Raw genomic sequence first — 19,467 nt, 5'->3', positions numbered from 1 at the left:
GAGAGAAACAGAGTTAACGTTTTGAATCTGTATGACCCTTAATGTTAACTCTGTTTCTGTCCCCACAGATGCTGCTAGACCTGCTGAGTCTTTCAAACATTTTCTGTTTTTGTTTCAGATTTCCAGCATCCGCAGTATTTTGCTTTTACCTTTGAACTCCCTTCTGTGCTTTTTTGCACCCAGGGCCAGTATTTTGAGTGCTGCCAGTTGAGGTGAAGCAAGGTAAAAATATATGAATTTTAGGAACATTCCTGCCACCCTACCCTGCCTGACTTCTTCACTTTTTGAGTGGTCCAATAGAGGCATCCTTTCACTGTGATGCTAAATCATGTTCACCTGAAATGCAACCAGTTGCTTCTTGAACCCATACGTTATTCCTGCTTTCAAATAAAACTTATTTGTTACTTCCCTTCTATACCCAACATCCTAATCTTGAACTTGTAAAATATTACTTTTAAGGTGCAGAGGAAACTTCCTGCAACAGTATGCTTTATTTAAACCAAACCCTTAGCGCACCAGTGTGACACCTTTACTTTAACATTACACACTGGACATCCCAGTTGTTTCCTTCAGAGTGCTAATTGGAAAATATTTGGATTATGCTGCATCCACAGACTTGGCCTGAGATGGTTGAATATTCTCTTGGCGGGTAGTATTTTTGAGCTTTCTTGTAAATTATTTGTTTTTCCCTTCAAAGCTAACGACGGGTTTGAGAGTGGCACATCTAACAAGGAGATCGGATCTAAGCTGAATCATGTATTCGAGAGTCGCGTTTCCGAATTTGGAAGCTTACCAGTCGGTGTGAAAGGGTACCAGCAAATACAAGATAGTGGTTTGACTTCTGAGGCCTTGAAGATGCTTGCAGCAAGGACATCTGGGATACGGACACTGAATGAAACCGTTTCCTTGGAAATGATGTACAACTCTGTGGATTTGGCTGCTTTTGCCAGCCAAGACTATGATGAATTCACTGAGAATGAAGTCAAAAGTGTGCGGAGCTCAGATGCAGAAAAGTTTGTTGGGCAGTGTCAAGGGGAGCTCTCTACAATCTATGAAAATCACACTGAGTCACTCAGATTGAATGAAAAGTCACTGAATTCTGAGCAGCAAGAAACTGCCCCTGAACCTAATGATGCAACATCAATGAAAAAGACTAAGTCAACTTCAGGCTTGATGTATATTGAGGTAAAACCCAGCATCAAGGATCCTTATTGTGGTGAGCCAGTGTTAGTAGTTTGCTCTCCAAATGTGACAAATGCCAGTGAGTCATCTGCCTCTAACAGCTGTGAAATAAGTGAGAGAGAGGAATTCAGCGAACTGGGTCTGGACTTGTCGCATTCTCTTGTTAACTCTGAGCATGTGGACAGTGAATCTGTTGAGCACGAACCTATACGAAAAAGAATTGAGTGTGCTGACTATCCCATTATATCTGGGGTCATGAAACGATCTCTTTCATTAATATCTGATTCTGGAATAGAGAGTGAACCCAGCTCAGTGGCTTGGTCAGAGATGCGTAGACCTCTGGATTTATCTAGTGACCGCGACCTTGTTCAGCAGATAGTCAGAGCACAAGCAATGCATAGGAACTCGCTGGAGGGTGGTCAGACTGAAAGTGGCACCAGTCTGCCAAGTGGAATTCAGGCTTCTTTGACTTCAATCAGTTCATTGCCTTTCGAGGATGAAGAGGAGGTGGAACTCAGCAAATTGACTAAATCAGTGTCAGCCCCGCAGATCAGTAGCTCGGATCAAACAGGTGAAACTCCTGAATCTTTAGCGCAGCATCAAACTGTTGGTAAAAAACAATGGGTTAGTGGGCATCTCTCAGAAAAGTCAGAGGAAGGGAAAGATCAGACACAGTCAGTTCAAAGAGATGGCAGTGGTGACTTTGCTTCCCCTACAGATGAAGAGATCCCGCAAGACAGTTTAGAAGATTCAGTGCTGAGCAGCGGCAGCAAGACAGGGTCTGCTGAAAAGAGTGCCATTCCAGCGATAGATCAGTGGCTTTTCTCTGAAGTGAATAGTGATAACCACCACCATGCGAATGTATTCGATGCCGATGGCCTTAACGATTCAACAAATGACACTGCTAAAGAGCTTGTGTGTAAGAAAGTGGATCTTAATAGATTATTGGATACAAATGTTAATATTTCTGACCCTGACAGTCACACAGAAGAGATTAAATGTTTACAACATCCTCTTTCTGATGAACAGCAAAATGACCAACATGGATCATTTGGCGACAAGTTGCCAAATGCTGAGTATGTTCTGAACAGTGGTGATGAGGTGTACAAATTGACTGCACAACCTGACCTGTCAACAGAACCTTTGGAACTGAGCACAGCTGCGTACAGTGAGGTCCCTTTGACAGACGGAATGTATCATGAAGATGTATCCTGCCTACACAAAGGAAAACTAGAAACTGGAATTAAAATGGACCAGCATCCTGATAGTTCTATCCTGTTACAAGATGGGAGTGAAAAACTGTCGGCTGGGAACAACAATGGTGAACTTCCACCTCTGGTTGATGGTGGAACTTCTTCTGGAACGGGTAGCTCAAGCATGGTGTTTGAGAAGAAGAACATGGTTGAGGTGGTGAATCTTTCTGTTTCTTGCACAGCTACATGTCTGCCATTTTCTTCCATGCTCAGGGATTCTCCGGTTGCCTTTCCTTCAAAGCAGTTGGCGTCTCCCATTACCAGGCAACCCATCGGCTCTTTTGGAGTCATCTCAGCTAATTCACAGGGTGCTGATGCAGAAGCCAACGAGAGAATGGTGAGGTAAAGTTACAAAAAGGTACTCATTCATAAGCTTTCTTAGTCTGTGCCTCAACATTTGGGCTTAGGGGGTAACTGCACTGCCCAGCATGGCACTGAGACATCCAGGGCAGAGGCCAGACTTAGGTTCCTTGTTAGAGCTCGGTTAGCCGATCACTACTGGGGCATTAGTATGGCAGTCGGAGCTGACCAAAATAATACTACTGATGGTAAGAAACAGAAAAACTATTCTGAATGTCCCTGCATGACTGGAACAGGATTAAGCCTTGCTACACATTGTAAGTTGGCTGGTCAGTAATCACTGTGGAGGAGCACACAAAGAGTATAGAGTGGTCAGGCTGGGTAAGGTACAGGAGGGTTGCTGAGGTCCTAAGGAACTGTATCCTAATGTGGACTTACTTACAACAAAGGAGGGGAGAAAATGAACTGGGTGAGGATCTTATTTTTAAAAAGGACGTTTACCTTATCCTAATGTCAGCTAGAAGCCCCGGGACAGAATGCAGCCAATGAGCACAGTGTTTCTTACGCACGAGGACTGAAGGTGCAAGACTGGGATCAGGAACAGTGTACACAGGGAATCATTAGGGCATGCAATTGTGTCTTACCACTGCATAGTGCAACATGGGAGAGGTGGTGGTGTACTGGTAATGTCAGTGGACTAGTAACCAGAGGCCTAGGCTCATGCTACAGGAACATGGGCTTTATTCCACCATGACAGCTGGTGGGATTTTAAAAAATCTGGAATTGAAAGTTAGTCTCAGTAATGGTGACCATGAAACTATCACCAATTATTGTACAACCCACCTGGTTCACTAGTGTCCTTTAGGGAAGGAAATCTGCCGTCTGCAGTCTGGCCTGCATGTGACTCCAGACCCACAGCAATGTGGTTGACATTTAACTGCCCTCTGAAATTTCCTAGCAAATCACTTAGTTCAAAGCAGTTAGAGATGAGCAACAAATACTGGCCTTGCCAGCAATGTCCATATCCCATCCATCCACCTGGGAACAAAAGAGGTCACTTAATTCAGCCACTTAAACCTGTTCCGTTAATCAATTAGATCCTGACTGATCTTAACTCTAGCCACCCGCCTTGATTCCATATCCCTTAATATTTTTGCCTAACAAAAATCTCCCAATCTCTGTTTTGTGGGAAGTGTTCCAGATTTCCACAACTCTATGTGAGCAAGTGCTCCTGCCACCACCAAGTATAATAAGACCGTGTTAGTGGGACCTCAGCTGAAGAGACTGTGGAGTTAATTTTGAGTGCAGTAATGTAAACATATGTATGGTCTAATCTGCTTGATGGAAAAATCAAGACAGATTTATTATGACTCTTAAGAAAAGAAGCTTCAGCAACTATATTGTCTGGTGGAAGCAATCCTTTCTGCGTATCAAGAATAAAGTCAGGACTTCCCAGAATGCAGCAACAATGTTCTGCATTCATCAAATTGGCTAGGTGACTTTTCCCTTTGATTGGAGTGCAGCACATAGATTGTGAGATAAAGTAATAAACAGAGCTACAGGCGAAGTACCTCAGCACAGCTACACCACTTTAAATGAAAGTGAGGACATAAATAGCACCATTTGCTCTATATATCTGAAAGCAATTATGTGTTTAATGCCTTGTCAAAAAATGCTTCTGTAGTCTAATTTGAGTTATTCCCAAAACCATTCTTTAGATGTGCCACTTAGTTTGTCACACAGATATTGACAATGGTTTTGAATAATCCAAACTCATTGTCTTCCAGCACCATACGTGCAGCCAGACATCTCTCCACCCAATTTACAATCCCAGAGTACTAAAACACATTGCCTGAACAATCCATCTATCTCCTAATTTCACTGTTTATGATGTTATTGTTTTAAAAAAATATATCTAATTGCAGCAGCTTATTCACTTAAAGTGATCCTTATGGGTATTTTCTTTCATAATTTTGTACTTCACAATATTTTCATGTGCATCAAGCCAGGCATTTTCTTGGGGAATGCAAAGCCTTTCCTCTTTTCAAGTAGTCCCATGCTAGGAAGAACGCTGCAATTTAGCTGTTAACAGTCTGATCAGTTGAAGTGATGTTTCCATGGTCCAAACAGTATGTGGACCAATGAAGGCTTGTTGCACAATTACATTATAAATAAGTTGTCTATGTTGACTTTACATTTCTGATTTAAATACCTACATCTCACCTTTTCTCAATTTAGTTTTGCAATAACGTTACATTTAGTGCAGTGAATTTTAGAAAAAGCAATCCTTTTTCATCGTGGCCTTGATGGTTGACAGTCAAACACTAGTTTTACTCAGTGAGGTACTAGTCATTCTGCTTTTAATTGCCTGATGCTATTGGAGAAACCAATTCATCAAAGGTCAGGGGGTAGTAACAATAAACGGTAGCACATTAGCCACCTGTTATACACCCGGCTTTATATTCAGATCATTGACGTCAGTAGAATTGACATTATAATATCGCCCACTTTGTGCTACCAATCAAAGTGAATTTCTACCCCCGGCATTCCACATCCCCTCCAAAAAACAGCAACGCTGGAGACACACAGCAGGCCCAGTTAGCATTTTGGAGAGAACCGTCACATCAGAGGTGGGTATATGAATCCTTCTTCAAAAATATGAGCACTCAAAACATTAACTTGATCATTGTCTCCAGATGCTGACTGACCTCCTGAGTGTTTCCAGCATTCTTCTTTTGGATGAGATGTTGAACTGTGGCCTGGTGGATGTAAATGATTTCATGGCACTATGTTGAAACAGAGCAGTGGAGTTCTCCCCAGTGTCCTGGACAATGTAAATCCCTCAGTTAGCAATACTAAATAGGTTATCTGTTCGTTGTTAAATTGCTGTTTGTGAGGCCTTCTTGCACACAAATTGGCTGCCATGTCTCCTGTATTACCACAGTGGCCACACCTCAAAAGCACTTTACAGCTGTAAAGCACTTTGGCATGTACAACGCTAAAGTTGGACAAGATGTTATGTAAATGCAAGTTCATTCTTTCTTCTTTACTCCCTCCAAATAAAACTGTTGAAGAAAATATTGACACATTAGACTCATTAGAAATTAGGGCTGGGATTTTCAATTGCCCACGGAGGCGAGAAGGGGAGCGGGAAAAATTTTAAAATAGCGCTGCTGGATGGCGTGTCAATGCCCTGGTGACTCTGGGAAGTATTGGAATTTTTGAAGTGAAGGCTGGGAGGCAGGAGCCAGGAACCCACTTTCCTCCACTTAACAGTGGAGGTGCCCGTTCATAGGCCTGGGAGGGCTAGAAGGCAATTTTTGAAGCACAAATCACCAATCCCAAGCAGGCCGTTGCATATTGGTGCACAGCTGTCGGGTTCAGTGGAGGGAGAAATTAAGCTTTTTTACAATGAAATATTTTGTCTGTAGGGGTTTTTGTGTGAAATTTGGTGCAGTACCTTTCAGTTGGCTATTTAGTCACTTCTCTGTGTAGTGAGGCTGCTGATCCTCTGATGTGCTGTCCACTCCTCTTCTGCAACAACAGCAGGCTCCATCATGGCTGCCGTCTGGCTTTGCCGATCATGCTCAGCAGACAGCTCCCACCACCTGTTAATGCTCGGCACCACGAATTGTGTGCTTAGTTTGACGCTGGCCCAATTAGGGCATCTACATTTGAGAACTATGTTGAATGAGTGACATAGATATGGCGTGGGATCAGGATCTCGAGATTACCCGGGCGCTGGGTTCGCGATCCAAAACTGAAAATCAAGCCCGCAGTATCTCCCTTTCCTCACATGGAATGTTACTTTATTGCTGAAAATAAACCTTTTGACATGTTTAAAGGGTATAAGGTTATTTACCCTGTTCAAATAGCGACCCTGGCTACTAGGTCTGAAAGCCAAGGACACGGGTATTGTACCAGCCAACCCCTTCGTATATGCTACACACATACAGATCTCAAAATTATAACTTTCTTATTGCAGTTTCGTTCAGGCCAAAGGCGAGCTGCTAAAGGGACTGAAGTTTGATGGTGTATTGTACAGTGACCTGCCTCTTCTGGCTTCTGATATCCCTTACTTCACCCCAGAAGAGGAGGAGGAGGAGAATTTGGAGGAGGGAATCCACCTGATTATTTGTGTTCATGGATTGGATGGTAGGTAACAACTGTGGAGTTAGATTTAGGGTAATATCCCCCACTCACCCAGCACTAAAGAGGAGAATTAATAGCAGGCCTGTCCAATCACAGGCCATCTCTAAACACTTAATTGTATTGGCCTCCACACACATCCCACTTCCCCCCTCCAAACCCTACTTCCTTCAGGATCCACCCCAGAATAAAAGCTCTCCTCGATTCACTTCCAACTGCATTCTCAAAATCCGACTGTCTAACCTTTGTCCCTCCATTCATCACCACTGCATTTCTGCAGCTACCAATCTGCTCAACCACGCCCTCGCCTCCACCTTGGACCTAATACCCAATAAAACAGTTATTCTGTCGCACCCTACCCTTTCCCCTGTACAACTCACATCTCCACTTCCTTAAGCGTAAAGACCACAGACTTGAACGGACGCAGCAAACAACTGGTTTAGTCATTCACTGCCAGATCTGGCTGAACCACATAAAGCACTATCGAAAATTGCTCACTATTCCTAGAGATAATCCCCAGCTTCTTTTCTCCGCTGCAAACCCTTTGTCCTGCCTCCTCCATTTTCCCTAACAGTAACAAGTGCTCAGGGCTTTCTTTGTCACTAAGATCGACAGCATCCAATCAACCGCTTCTGCCACTTCCCTCCCTTCTCCTAGTTCACTGGCCAAACTTCCTCTAAAGCTCTTGCTGCCCTAGCCCTGAACCCGTTTCTTACTGTAATTTCTCTCCTATCTTCCTTCATGCCCTCTCCAAGCTCACCTTGAGTATAAGACATACCTCTCTTTTTCTCTCCACCCTAATTCCTAAACTTCTGACCACCCAACTTTCCTTCCTATCTACCATGTTAGCCGACATTGTAAACAATCTTTTTCATGCAAAAATATCCTGTGGGGGTAGAGGTTGGGGCGAGGTTGTAGGGGGGGGTGGAAATGACTATTTATAGTCATTGCTTAAGCCACGTAAATTTTATAATACACTTGTATTCTCGAGACCTCTGCTTGCTGCTCAAGTCGTATAGTATGCCTGCCTCTAAATGTCCTCATATTTACCCCAGACCATGCATATTTGGCTCCAAGAGAACAGGCTAAAATTTTACAAGGCATGCATCAGTCACCAAGGTGATCAACTGTCCAACTTTCCCTCCGCCCTTGGCTGCATGATCTCTGGTTACATTGTAGCACATTAATGTCATGAAGTGGGGCAAGTTGCACATGCCCAACAGCAGGTTGGACGTTTGGTATAAGAGCAAAATACTGCAGATGTTGAAAATCTAAAATAAAAACAGAAAATGCTGGGAAAAAAAACTCAGCAGGTCTGGCAGCATCTGTGGAGATATAAACAAGAGTTAACATTTCGAGTCTGTATGACTCTTCTTCAGAGCTGAAGGTATGCTGCAATCCTCTAACACTCCTCCTGTTGTGTCTTTGATGAAAAGGGAGCTTTTCATCTTGCACTGATTTCCAGCACCTTTTCAGCTGTACAAATTGTTACGATCGTTTGAAATTTGGCATTCTTGCATTTGTCGTGATGAGTGCAAGGTGAAAAGCTTCGGCAACCTGTCTTCCCTTTCAGCAATATACAAGTTCTGTATTATCAAGCAAATGTTGCATCTTCCTTAGTGGAAATGATGCTTCCTGAGACAAATGCTTAACTTTTCTTCACAAAGTTGGTGTCTCGTGTTGTGGTACAATTACATTAATGTCAGCAAATCTGCAGTATCCCACTCAAGCAGCCAGTTGTCATACATGGGCCTTGATGGTAAATGTCAAGTTATCCATTTTGTCCACGGACGGCGTATATAAGATCAAGCGGGTACTCACACTAGCTCCTTAGACTTGCAGATATCTCAGGACTGAATGGGATCAGGAGCAGAAATTTACTTGGTGGCTATCCTTCTCCAGCTACACGCACTGAAACTAATTAATGAAAAGTTATTCTTTTCAGGTAACAGCGCAGATCTACGACTTGTGAAGACCTTTATTGAGCTAGGGCTTCCTGGCGCCAAACTGGATTTCTTAATGTCTGAAAGGAACCAGGTAGGGATATAATGATATTTACCTGGGTTACTAATCTTAACGGCGGGCAATAAGCTCTTTGTTCTATGTTAATCGTTAGATCTCTTAGAATAGGAGATGTTTAAAGAAAGGAGAATTTGAAATAAAGATAGACAAATCTGAAAATGCATTTCATGGAAACATGTAGGTTAGAAATTTATTTTCTGAAACATAGTCTTATCTTTCTCTTTTAGCTGTTGGATCAATCTGTAGAGCCATTTCTGGCACATTCCACTTTGATATGTTAGAAGGAAACTAGATCCATAGCAGTTTCAGCTTATAGTTCAGGCTTTACACTCCTGTAGGGCATTTTACTGCATTAAAGGCACTATATAAACACAAGGTGTTGTCAATGTTTCAGAGAGAAAACAGCTGATCTGTGAGAATTGTGACATCCCTGATATGAATAATTTAATTCATGTTTAGGCAGCATAGAATTAATAAGAAGAGATGCAATGCTCCCACATTTAAATTCTAATCCAGCAAACTGCATAGAGCGGGTATGCCTCCCACAGCCCCCTTTTCCCCCTGTAATAGCACCCTCTTGTGGCCATCGTGAATGCATGTATGTATAGTCAAACCGGAATAAACTATTTTTCAGTTGAGTGCTTTGAACTCCATGTGATGCACAGTGTCTCTTTTCTATCCTTTGAAGATATTAAGACCTGACAATGAAGTTGGATTGTGATGTTGCTAGATCTATAAATTTAGTTGGAGAAGCTTCCAGCAAACCAGTTGAGGAGCTGTGAGTTTTTTTTCTGCTGAGAAATAATATTAAAAATCCAGTCTTAGTGGGAAGGCTGTTTGTACACTTGGATGTGCTGATCTTTGAAGATGGCTGCATCAACAGGTATTATTGGGTGACTGGGAGAGTATTGTCATGACGGAGAATCATTCGGTGTGTATGTGGAGAGGCTAGACCTGTTTTTGATTGCTAATGATGTTCTTGATAATCTGGCTGTTAATCAGATAGTGGGGGTACGGAAAAGGGTATTTATTTTGATGGAAGCCCACCCAGAAGTATATGAAACAATCAAGAATCTGCTCGCCCCTGCTAAGCCTAACGAAAGGGCGCTGTCAGACATTTTGTGTAGGCAACACTGTCCCAGGCCATTGGGGATTACTGAAACCGATTGGTTTGGAACCAGGAATCAGTTGCCCAGTCGGAGACTTTATCGTGGCTTTGGAAATGCTTTCTTTTCATTGTAATTCTGGAGAATTTAAAGAGAAACATTGCAGGACAGAGTTGTGTACACTCTGAAAAGTGAATGCATTCGTAGTAAGTTGCTGACGTTGCCAAAATTAACTTTTGATATAGTTTGCCAAACAGCATTGTTCATGGGCATGATGGATTGTGACTCGAGAGAAGTCAGAGTTAACAACTTCCAGTCATCTGCTAAAGTAAATAAGCTGCAGCTGAGTAAGCCAACGGCCCCACCGAAGGCAGTTAGTGGTAGCTGTGGTACAACAAAGTCCTGTTACCGTTGCTTAGGCCAACATTGAGCACAGTATTGTCCATTTCTGAAAACAGAGTGCTACAGCTGCAGGAGGAAGGGTCATCTTGCCAAGGCATGTTGAAGTAATGGAAACGGAGAAAACACTGGCTGGAGGAAATGGCAGTCAGTGCATATGGTTGTCGAGCAACACCAGGTCGATGAGGACCCATACGATCCGAAGCACAAGATGTCCAGTGGGAATTCACAGGGCTTCGTAGTCCAAGTAACATTGGACGGAGCTCCGGTAAACATGGAGGTCGACACGGGGGCATCAGTTAACGTGATTCCTGAATCGCGGTACCGTGAAAAGCTGAGTCCACGTCAACTGGAGAAATCATGCTTGGAATTACAAAATTATGGGGGAGAGATAATCCCCACAATGGGCAGTACGTCGGTTCCAGTCACATACAAGGAGCAATGTGTAAAATTGCCCATCATTGTAGTGAAGGGTGAAAAACCAGCCTTGTTAGGGTGGAATTGGTTAACAGCGCTTAAGTTAAACTGCAATTTTTGTGTAGATACAAAATTCACAACGCAAGACGACAGGTGTTCGGTGAAACCGACAAACCGATTCAAGAAGGCAAGGCCAACTTATCGTTTCAGAAGAACACAAGACCAGTTTACTACAGGCCTTGTCCAGTATCCTATGCTAAAAAAGGGAAAGTAGAGCAAGAACTGAAAACACTTGAGACTGAGAACAATATCTCTAAAGTAGAACAGAGGAATTGGGCTACTCCCATAGTGATAGCGCCAAAGTCAGATGGTTGTGTAAGAATATGTAAGGATTATAAGGTAACTGTAAATCAGGTACAAGGATGTAATCCACCTGATCCTTTGCCGAACATGGAGACCTTTTCACAATGTTGTCAGGAGGGCACATTTTTCAAAATTAGATCTGACAAATGCCCGTCTGCAACTTGCGATAGACAATGAGTCTCAGTCATATTTGACTATTAATACGCACAAGGGCCAGGCTTTTATGGCCCAGCCTCAGCGCGTCTCCCCCCCCCCGACGGATGTGGAGAGCTATTTAAATCTCCATTCAGTTTGGCGGGCCTGTAACATCCTGCCGGGCGGGAGGGGCCGTAAAGCCCTGGCCTTGGCCTATTTCAGTTTCACAGGGCAGAATTTTGCCCTTGGCGTGCGGGCCCCACCGGCTCGGCGGCGGGCGGTCAGCTGACCCCCGCCACTGAAACGGGGCCCGCCGCCATTTTAAGTGGGCGGGCCAATTAAGGCCCACCCAGCGGCCTTCCCGACAGGAAGCGCTATGCACTTCATGTGCTGGGGGGTTGGGGGGGGGCGGTGGGGGTGGGATTCCCCATCTGTCAAAGTCCTGTCTCAGGGAGAATACTGAAAGTGTCAAAAACATTAAAAATAGAAACATTAAAAAATTATTAACATGTCCCCCTCATATGACAATGTCACACGAGATGGGACATGTTAATAATAAGCAAATAAACTTCATTAATTTTTAAAAATACGGACATGAAACTTCATCCTGCCAGTGGATGAAGTTTCATCAGTAATCTGGAGCCTGCTGGGACTCCTGGCCTGCCCGCCAGTCTTAATTATCCTGTCTATCTTAAATATCCTGTCTATCTTAATTATCCTGTCTATCTTAAATATCCTGTCTATCTTAATTATCCTGTCTATCTTAATTATCCTGTCAATGGCCTCAATTGGCCATTGACAGGTCGGCGGGTGAACAACTGCTTTTGCTGTCCGCCCGCCTTCCTAAAAATTTAAATGGACCTGGGATGACGTCGGGGATTACTCCCAACATCATCCCGTATCATTACCTCCTCGGCGACCGGGCCCCGCCCCCAAATCGCCGAGGGGAAAATCCTGGCCATAGGCTACCGTTTGGTCTTTCTTCAGCCCCCGGAATATTCCAAGAGGTAATGAACCAAATTTTGCAAGGAATTCAGGGAGTAATGTGCTGTTTGGATGACACATATATTTCGGCTCCAAACAAGCAGACCCGTGATGACAGGGTGAATAAGGTGCTCCAACGTGTGGGAAAGCAAGGTGTTTGGGCAAAGGCACACACAGTGTGAAATGTTTCATAACTATGTAGAATATTTGGGTCACAGGGTAGACCCAGAGTAAGGTTTAAGCAATAAAAAAATTCACCTTACCATCAAAATATCCCTGAGCTCAGATCGTTTTTGGGCCTAATAAATTACTACAGTAAATTGATACCAAATTTGGGAGTGTGATAAGGTATTCCAGTTGTGTAGAAGTAAATTGGTAAATGGTACAATGCTTGTACATTACAATGTGTCCAAAAGGATTAAGCTGGCATGTGATGCTTCTCCGTACGGAGTAGGTGCTGTGATCGCTCATGTGTTGAGGAGAAATAATGATGAGGAGACACCGATTGCATTTTGCCTCTTGCAGCCTCAGCGCCAGTGAGCGAATTTATGCTCAGGTAGAATGTGAAGCATTGTCTTTGATTTTTGGAGCAAGAAGATTTCACGAATACTTGTATGGTTGTAGTTTCAGGATCGAAACTTATCAAAAAGCTGACGGCTGTTTTTAATCCAGAGTCTCCAGTACCCACTTTAGCTGCAGCCCGAACGGAGAGATGGGCTTTGATTTTACCTGCTTATCAGCACAACAGTCGGAAGATCATTGTACTGCTGATGCGGTGTCTAACTTGCCATCCCCATCAGAAGCAGGGAAGATGTATTTTTGTTTTCAGTTGCTAGTCACAACAGATGACATTGGTAGAACAACTCTCAGACACCCTGTATTGGCAAGAGTATATGACTATATCGCAAATGGGTGGCCAACAGTGATACTGGATTTAGAAATTAGGTTTGATCGCCCGCTTGATTGTCAGCGGGTACTCTTCCAACTTCTGCGTATGCTCCCCTGAGCGAAATATCACGCAAGTGCGCACTGACGTTGGGACGCTCAACTAATGTCATCTCGTGCGATTTTATGCCTATTTGAGTCGGGTGCTCACCTGTCCACGGGCCGTAAAATCCTGGCCCATGTTTCACCTTCAGAGGTTCATGAAGGAATCTGGGAAGAATCCAATGAGTCTATGAATTGCATAGTTGCGATTTGAGTAGGGCACCGATAGTTACTGCAACAGTTTGTGCCTGAAACCAGTTCAGATCTGAGCCAGAGTCAGACTGACATGTCTGATCAAGTGGAAAATCCAATTGAAGGTCAAGATCAAAATCAGTCTTTGTTGGAGAAAACTCCTCCTCAGACTCAGGCCCAAATGGGTCATGGTCCTTTTGCAAGTTCTGGAAGTTTGGGTAAAGAAAGGAGGTATCCACTTAGGAATAGGAAACTGGTTAAGTTGGATTTGTAAATAAATGAAAAACAATAAATGTATATAAGTTGTATGGAATTTCAACTTTTGTTTCATTAAGGAGAGAGGAATGCAACAGCACTCCCCTTGTGGCCATGTGTGTATATCTCGTCAAACCGGTGTAAACTAGTTTCTCTTGGGTACTTTGAACTGTATGTGCTGCACGCTGTCTTTTTTCTGGCCTGTAAAGATATTACACCCCCCGCCCCAAGGATAACAAGAAGTTTTACTGGATCTTGAGACAAAAGGCGATGGATGATAAAACAAAGAGACAGTATCTGTTAGAGTGCAATAGATGGTCTACTGCTGTTAACCACTGTCCGGTAACCCCTGCTGGATCCAGTTCATGTGTATTGACAACAAGAACAACTGATATTGTGCCTTTAATGTAGTAAGTTATCCCAAGACACTTCACTGGTGTGTAATTAGACAAAAAAAAAGCCAGAGAAGGAGCCATTAGGACAGACTTTGTCAAAGAAGAAGGTTTTAAAGAGCATCTTTAAGGCTGAGAAGTTTAAGAATAATTTCCCACCTGCCTTTCTGGAATAGTTTGCTTGTGTTTTGGTGATGTACGTGTGGGTAAATGTTACCTGGGGAATTGTGTTGGAATTGCCACATCCTCAGGAGAGGAGGTAAAAGTGAGAAAATGGGAATAAGCGAAAAAAAATGCAAAGAGGGAAAGCAAAGATACTAACAAAGAAAACCATCAGAGAAGGAGACTTTGCAATGACATTACAATTCCTTGTGGTCAACTCCTACGATTGTACTGTAAATACAGTCCTAAACTAATAACAACATTGGCAGTGTAGCTGTTTTCCCCATGCATTGCTAAATACTTTTTCTCACATTGTACTCAGTGAAAAGTCAGCAAAAACAAAGACGTAGAATTTTCACATGCCCCTCGAGATCTCCTGCCATATCTTTAGCAGTAGATGGACAGAAACCCTGAAAGTGATGTGGGACAGTGAAAGTACAAGGCATCACACAACAAATAGGTTTGGCAGGTAGCTGGGAAATAGGCTGTATGCCAGTCAAGGGGAAAGGAATTTCTGTTGAAAAGTTAAAGAGTGGGAGAAATTGGGTTAGAATCCCACAGTTGAACTGCTCATTTGCCACACTCACTGTCTAAACTCACAAAAAATAAGTCACCAGGGCCAGGTACCAGAGGGGGTGCTTTTTTATGCCTGTGGAACCATATCTTAGCGTAAGGTAGGAGAGATGAAAAGTAGGCAGGCAAAAACAGATCAGCAATTAAACACCTGGTGTGAAAATAATAAAACCTACAGGCTCTTATCAACATAAGTCTCTGATGGATTAGAAATGTCAGCAGCTGATATTCTTCATAAAAAGAAAGTAACACCTCGTAAATTAAAAGCTACAGGAGGCCAATGTTTCAAAGCGCCAGTTTGACAGTACTGACACAATGCACTAGAGGGGGCTGTTCCCTCACAAATGAACACGCTGGACAAAAAGAAATGAGGAGCTATGCTTGTCCTGTCTTTTACTATCTTGTGTTGCTTTTAGTGTTCAAAAATCACATTCAGTTTGCACACTGTAATACTGAATCGTTGATTTTTATGGGAAAACAAAATAGCTTGAGTTCAGTGGTTGTGCCTGAAACCCATGTTGACTGACATATAAACACACATACAAACATACAAATTAGAAGCAGGAGTAAGTAATTCGGGCTCAAGCCTGCTCTGCCATTTGATAAGGTTATGACTGATCTGATTGTGTACTTTCCTGTCTGCCCCCTATACCCTTTGACTCCCTTATCAGTCAATAATTTATCTAGCTTAGCCATAAAATGACCCAGCTCCGACTGCTCTCTGGGGCAGACAGTTCCACAGACCAGTGACCCTCAGAGAAAAAAAATCTTCTCAGCCCCAAATTAAATGTGAGACCCCTTATTTTCAAACTGTGTCCCCTAGTTCTAGTCTCCTCCATAAGGGGAAACATCCTTTTAGCATCCATCCTGTCGAGTCCCCTCAGGATCTCACATGTTTCAATAAGATCACAGAACCACACAGTGCAGAAGGGGCCCTTCGGCCCATCGAGTCTGCACTGACGTGCGAAACACCTGACCTACCTACCTAAGCCCATTTGCCAACACTTGGCCCATAGCCTTGAATGTTATGTTGTGCCAAGTGCTCATCCTGGTACTTTTTAAAGGATGTGAGGCAACCTGCCTGCACCACCCTCCCAGGCAGTGCATTCCAGACCGTCACCGCCCTCTGGGTAAAAAAGTTTTTCCTCACATCCCCCCTAAACCTCCTGCCCTTCACCTTGAACTTATGTCCCCTCGTGACTGACCTTTCAACTAAGAGGAACAGCTGCTCCCTATCCACCCTGTCCATGCCCCTCATAATCTTGTACACCTCCATCAGGTCGCCCCTCAGTCTTCTCTACTCCAATGAAAACAACCCAAGTCTATCCAACCTCTCTTCATAACTTAAATGTTTCATCCCAGGCAACATCCTGGTGAATCTCCTCTGCACCACCTCCAGTGCAATCACATCCTTCCTATTATGTGGTGACCAGAACTGCACACAGTACTCCAGCTGTGGCCTCACCAAGGTTCTATACAATCCAAAATGACCTCCCTACTTTTGTAACCGATACCTCGATTGATAAAGGCAATTGTCCCATATGCCTTTTTCACCACCCCACTAACGTGCCCCTCTGCCTTCAGAGATCTATGGACACACTCGCCAAGGTCCCTTTGTTCCTCAGAACTTCCTAGTGTCATGCCGTTCATTGAATACTTTCTTGTCAAATTACTCCTTCCAAAGTGTATCACCTCACACTTTTCAGGGTTAAATTCCATCTGCCACTTATCTGCCCATTTGACCATCTATATCTTCCTGTAGCCCAAGGCACTCAACCTCACTATTAACCGGCCAATTGTTGTGTCATCTGCAAATTTACTAATCCTACCCCCCACATAGTCATCTATGTTGTTTATATAAATGACGCACAACAGGGGACCCAGCCCAGATCCCTGTGGTACGCCACTGGACACTGGCTTCCAGTCACTAAAGCATCCTTCTGTCATCACCCTCTGTCTCCTACAACTAAGCCAATTTTGAATCCACCTTATCAAATTACCCTGTTTCCCATGTGCCTTTGCCTTCTTTATAAGTCTCCCATTTGGGATCTTGTCAAAGGCTTTGCTGAAATCCATATAAACTACATCAACTGCACTACCCTCATCTACACACCTGGTCACCTCTTCAAAAAATTCAATCAAATTTGTTAGGCATGACCTCCCTCTGACAAAACCATGCTGACTATCCCTGATCAAACCTTGCCTCTCCAAGTGGAAGTAGATTCTCTCCTTCAGAGTTTTCCCTACCACTGATGTGAGACTCACTGGTCTGTAGTTCCTTGGCTTATCTCTACAGCCCTTCTTAAATAGCAGAATCACATTAGCTGTTCTCCAGTTCTCTGGCACCTCCCCCGTGGCCAGAGAGGAATTTAAAATTTGGGTCAGAGCCCCTGTGATCTCCTCCCTTGCCTCCCTCAGCAGTCTGGGACACAAATCATCCGGACCTGGAGATTTGTCCACTTTTAAGCCTGCCAATACCTCCAATACCTTGTCACTCCCTATATCAATTTGCTCAAGAACCTCGCAGTCTCTCTCCCCGAGTTCCATACCTTCATCCTCATTCTCTTGGGTGAAGACGGATGTGAAGTATTCGTTCAACACTCTACCGATGTCCTCTGGCTCCACCCATAGATTGCCCCCTTGGTCCCTTATGGGCCCTCCACTTTCCCTGGTTATCCTCCTCCCATTGATATACTTATAGAATATCTTGGGATTTTCCCTACTTTTACCAGCCAGAGCTTTCTCATATCTCCTCTTGGCTCTCCTAATTGCTTTCTTAAACTCCACCCTGCACTGTCTGTATTCCACTAATGCCTCTGCTGATTTGCTTCCCTTGTACCTGCTAAAAGCCTCTCTTTTCCTTCTCATCGTAACCTGAATATCTCTGGTCATCCATGGTTCTCTGGGCTTGTTACTCCTTCCTATCACCCTAGAGGGAACATGTTGAGCCTGTACCCTCCCCATTTCCTTTTTGAACACCCCCCACTGCTCCTCTGTAGATTTCCCCACAAGTAACTGTTCCCAGTCTACCTTGGTCAGATCCTGCCTTATTTTACTAAAGTCTGCTCTTCCCCAATCCAAAACATTTTTTTGCAACTTGTCGATTTCTTTGTCCATAACAAGCTTAAACTGTACCATGTTGTGGTTGCTATCACTAAAATGCTCCCCCACCACCACCTCAGCCACCTGTACGGCTTCATTCCCCAGAATTAGGTTCAGCTCTGCGCCGTCCCTTGTAGGACCCTCTATATATTGACCTAAAAGGTTCTCCTGTATACATTTCAAGAAATCCACTCCATCCAAGCCCTTAACACTATGTCTAAACTAATTAATATTGGGAAAGTTGAAATCACCTAATATAATTACCCTATTGTTATTGTTTTTACACACCTACACAAATTGTGCACATATTTGCTCCTCAATTTCCCGCTGACTATCTGGGGGTCTATAATAAACACCTAACAATGTGGCTGCCCCTTTTTTATTCCTAAGCTCTACCCACAAAGCTTCATTTGATGCCCCCTCTAAGATATCATCTCTCCTTACTGCAGTAACTGCCTCCTTAACTAATAATGCAACGCCTCCTCCTCTTTTACTCCCTCCCCTGTCTTGCCTGATGACTCTATATCCCGGAATGTTGAGCTGCCAATCCTGCTCCTCCCTCAACCACGTCTCTGTGATGGCTACTATATCACAATTCTACGTGTCAATGCTCACCCTTAACTCATCCGTTTTACCTGTAATACTCTTGGCATTAAAGTAGAGGCCATCCAGCCTTGCCCTACTCCCTTGAAACTTAATGCAGCTGTACTCCCTCTGACTTGATTGTTTTACTGTATTACGATGTGTCCCTATTCTGCTAACATTCTGTGTCCCCTCCCCCTGCCGAATTAGTTTAAACTCCTCCCAACAGCACTAGCAAATCCACCCGCAAGAATATTAGTCCCGCTCTGGTTCAGGTGGTACAGGTCCCACCTTCCCCAGAAATGGTCCCTGTGATCCAGGAATCTACAACCCTCCCTCCTGCACCAACTCTTAAGATGCGCTATTCTCCTATTTCTGAGCTCGCTAGCACGTGCCACTGGGAGTAATCCAGAGATTACAACCCGAAAGGTCTTGCTTTTCAGTCTACTGCCTAACTCCCTGAGTTCTTGATGCAAGACCTCATCCCTCTTTCTACCTATGTCATTGACCTATGCCTTATCACCCTCCCCCTTCAGGATGCCCTGCAGCCGTTCAGTGACATCCCGGACCCTGGCACCATGGAGGCAACACACCATCCTGGAGTCACATTGACGGCCACAGTAGTGCCTATCTGTTCCCCTGACTATGGAATCCCTTATTACTATTGCTCTTGCTCCCTTCCTCCCCTCCTGTACAGACAGGCTGCTTGTGGTACCAGAAGCTTGGCTCTATCTGCACTCCCTGGAGGAACCAATGCCCTCATCAGCCTCCAAAATGGAATACTAATTTGTGAGCGGGACCCCAGGGGACTCCTGACCTACCTGCCTGTTTCTCTTGGACTGCCTGGTGGTCACCCATTCCCTTCCTCAAGTCCCTTCATCTGCGGAGTGACCACCTCTCTAAACGTGCTAT

At 43.9% G+C, this 19,467-nt stretch overlaps 1 protein-coding gene across 4 annotated transcripts in view; it reads left to right on the top strand.

Moving 5' to 3' along the window:
* The window catches only part of fam135b (family with sequence similarity 135 member B), a 471,310-nt gene that overhangs the window by 392,108 nt on the left and 59,735 nt on the right, over positions 1–19,467 (top strand). For all 4 annotated transcript variants that reach the window (XM_078540962.1, XM_078540963.1, XM_078540961.1 and 1 more), the window contains 3 exons: positions 698–2,777; positions 6,721–6,890; positions 8,830–8,921. In XM_078540962.1, the coding sequence (XP_078397088.1) occupies positions 698–2,777; positions 6,721–6,890; positions 8,830–8,921 (2,342 nt within the window). The remainder of the gene's footprint in view (positions 1–697; positions 2,778–6,720; positions 6,891–8,829; positions 8,922–19,467) is intronic.

The sequence above is a fragment of the Cetorhinus maximus genome, chromosome 4 (genome assembly GCF_964194155.1).
Source record: "Cetorhinus maximus chromosome 4, sCetMax3.hap1.1, whole genome shotgun sequence".
Taxonomy (NCBI): Eukaryota; Metazoa; Chordata; class Chondrichthyes; order Lamniformes; family Cetorhinidae; genus Cetorhinus; species Cetorhinus maximus.
Note: the sequence above shows the minus strand (reverse complement) of the source record. Positions and strands in the feature narration are given on the sequence as shown.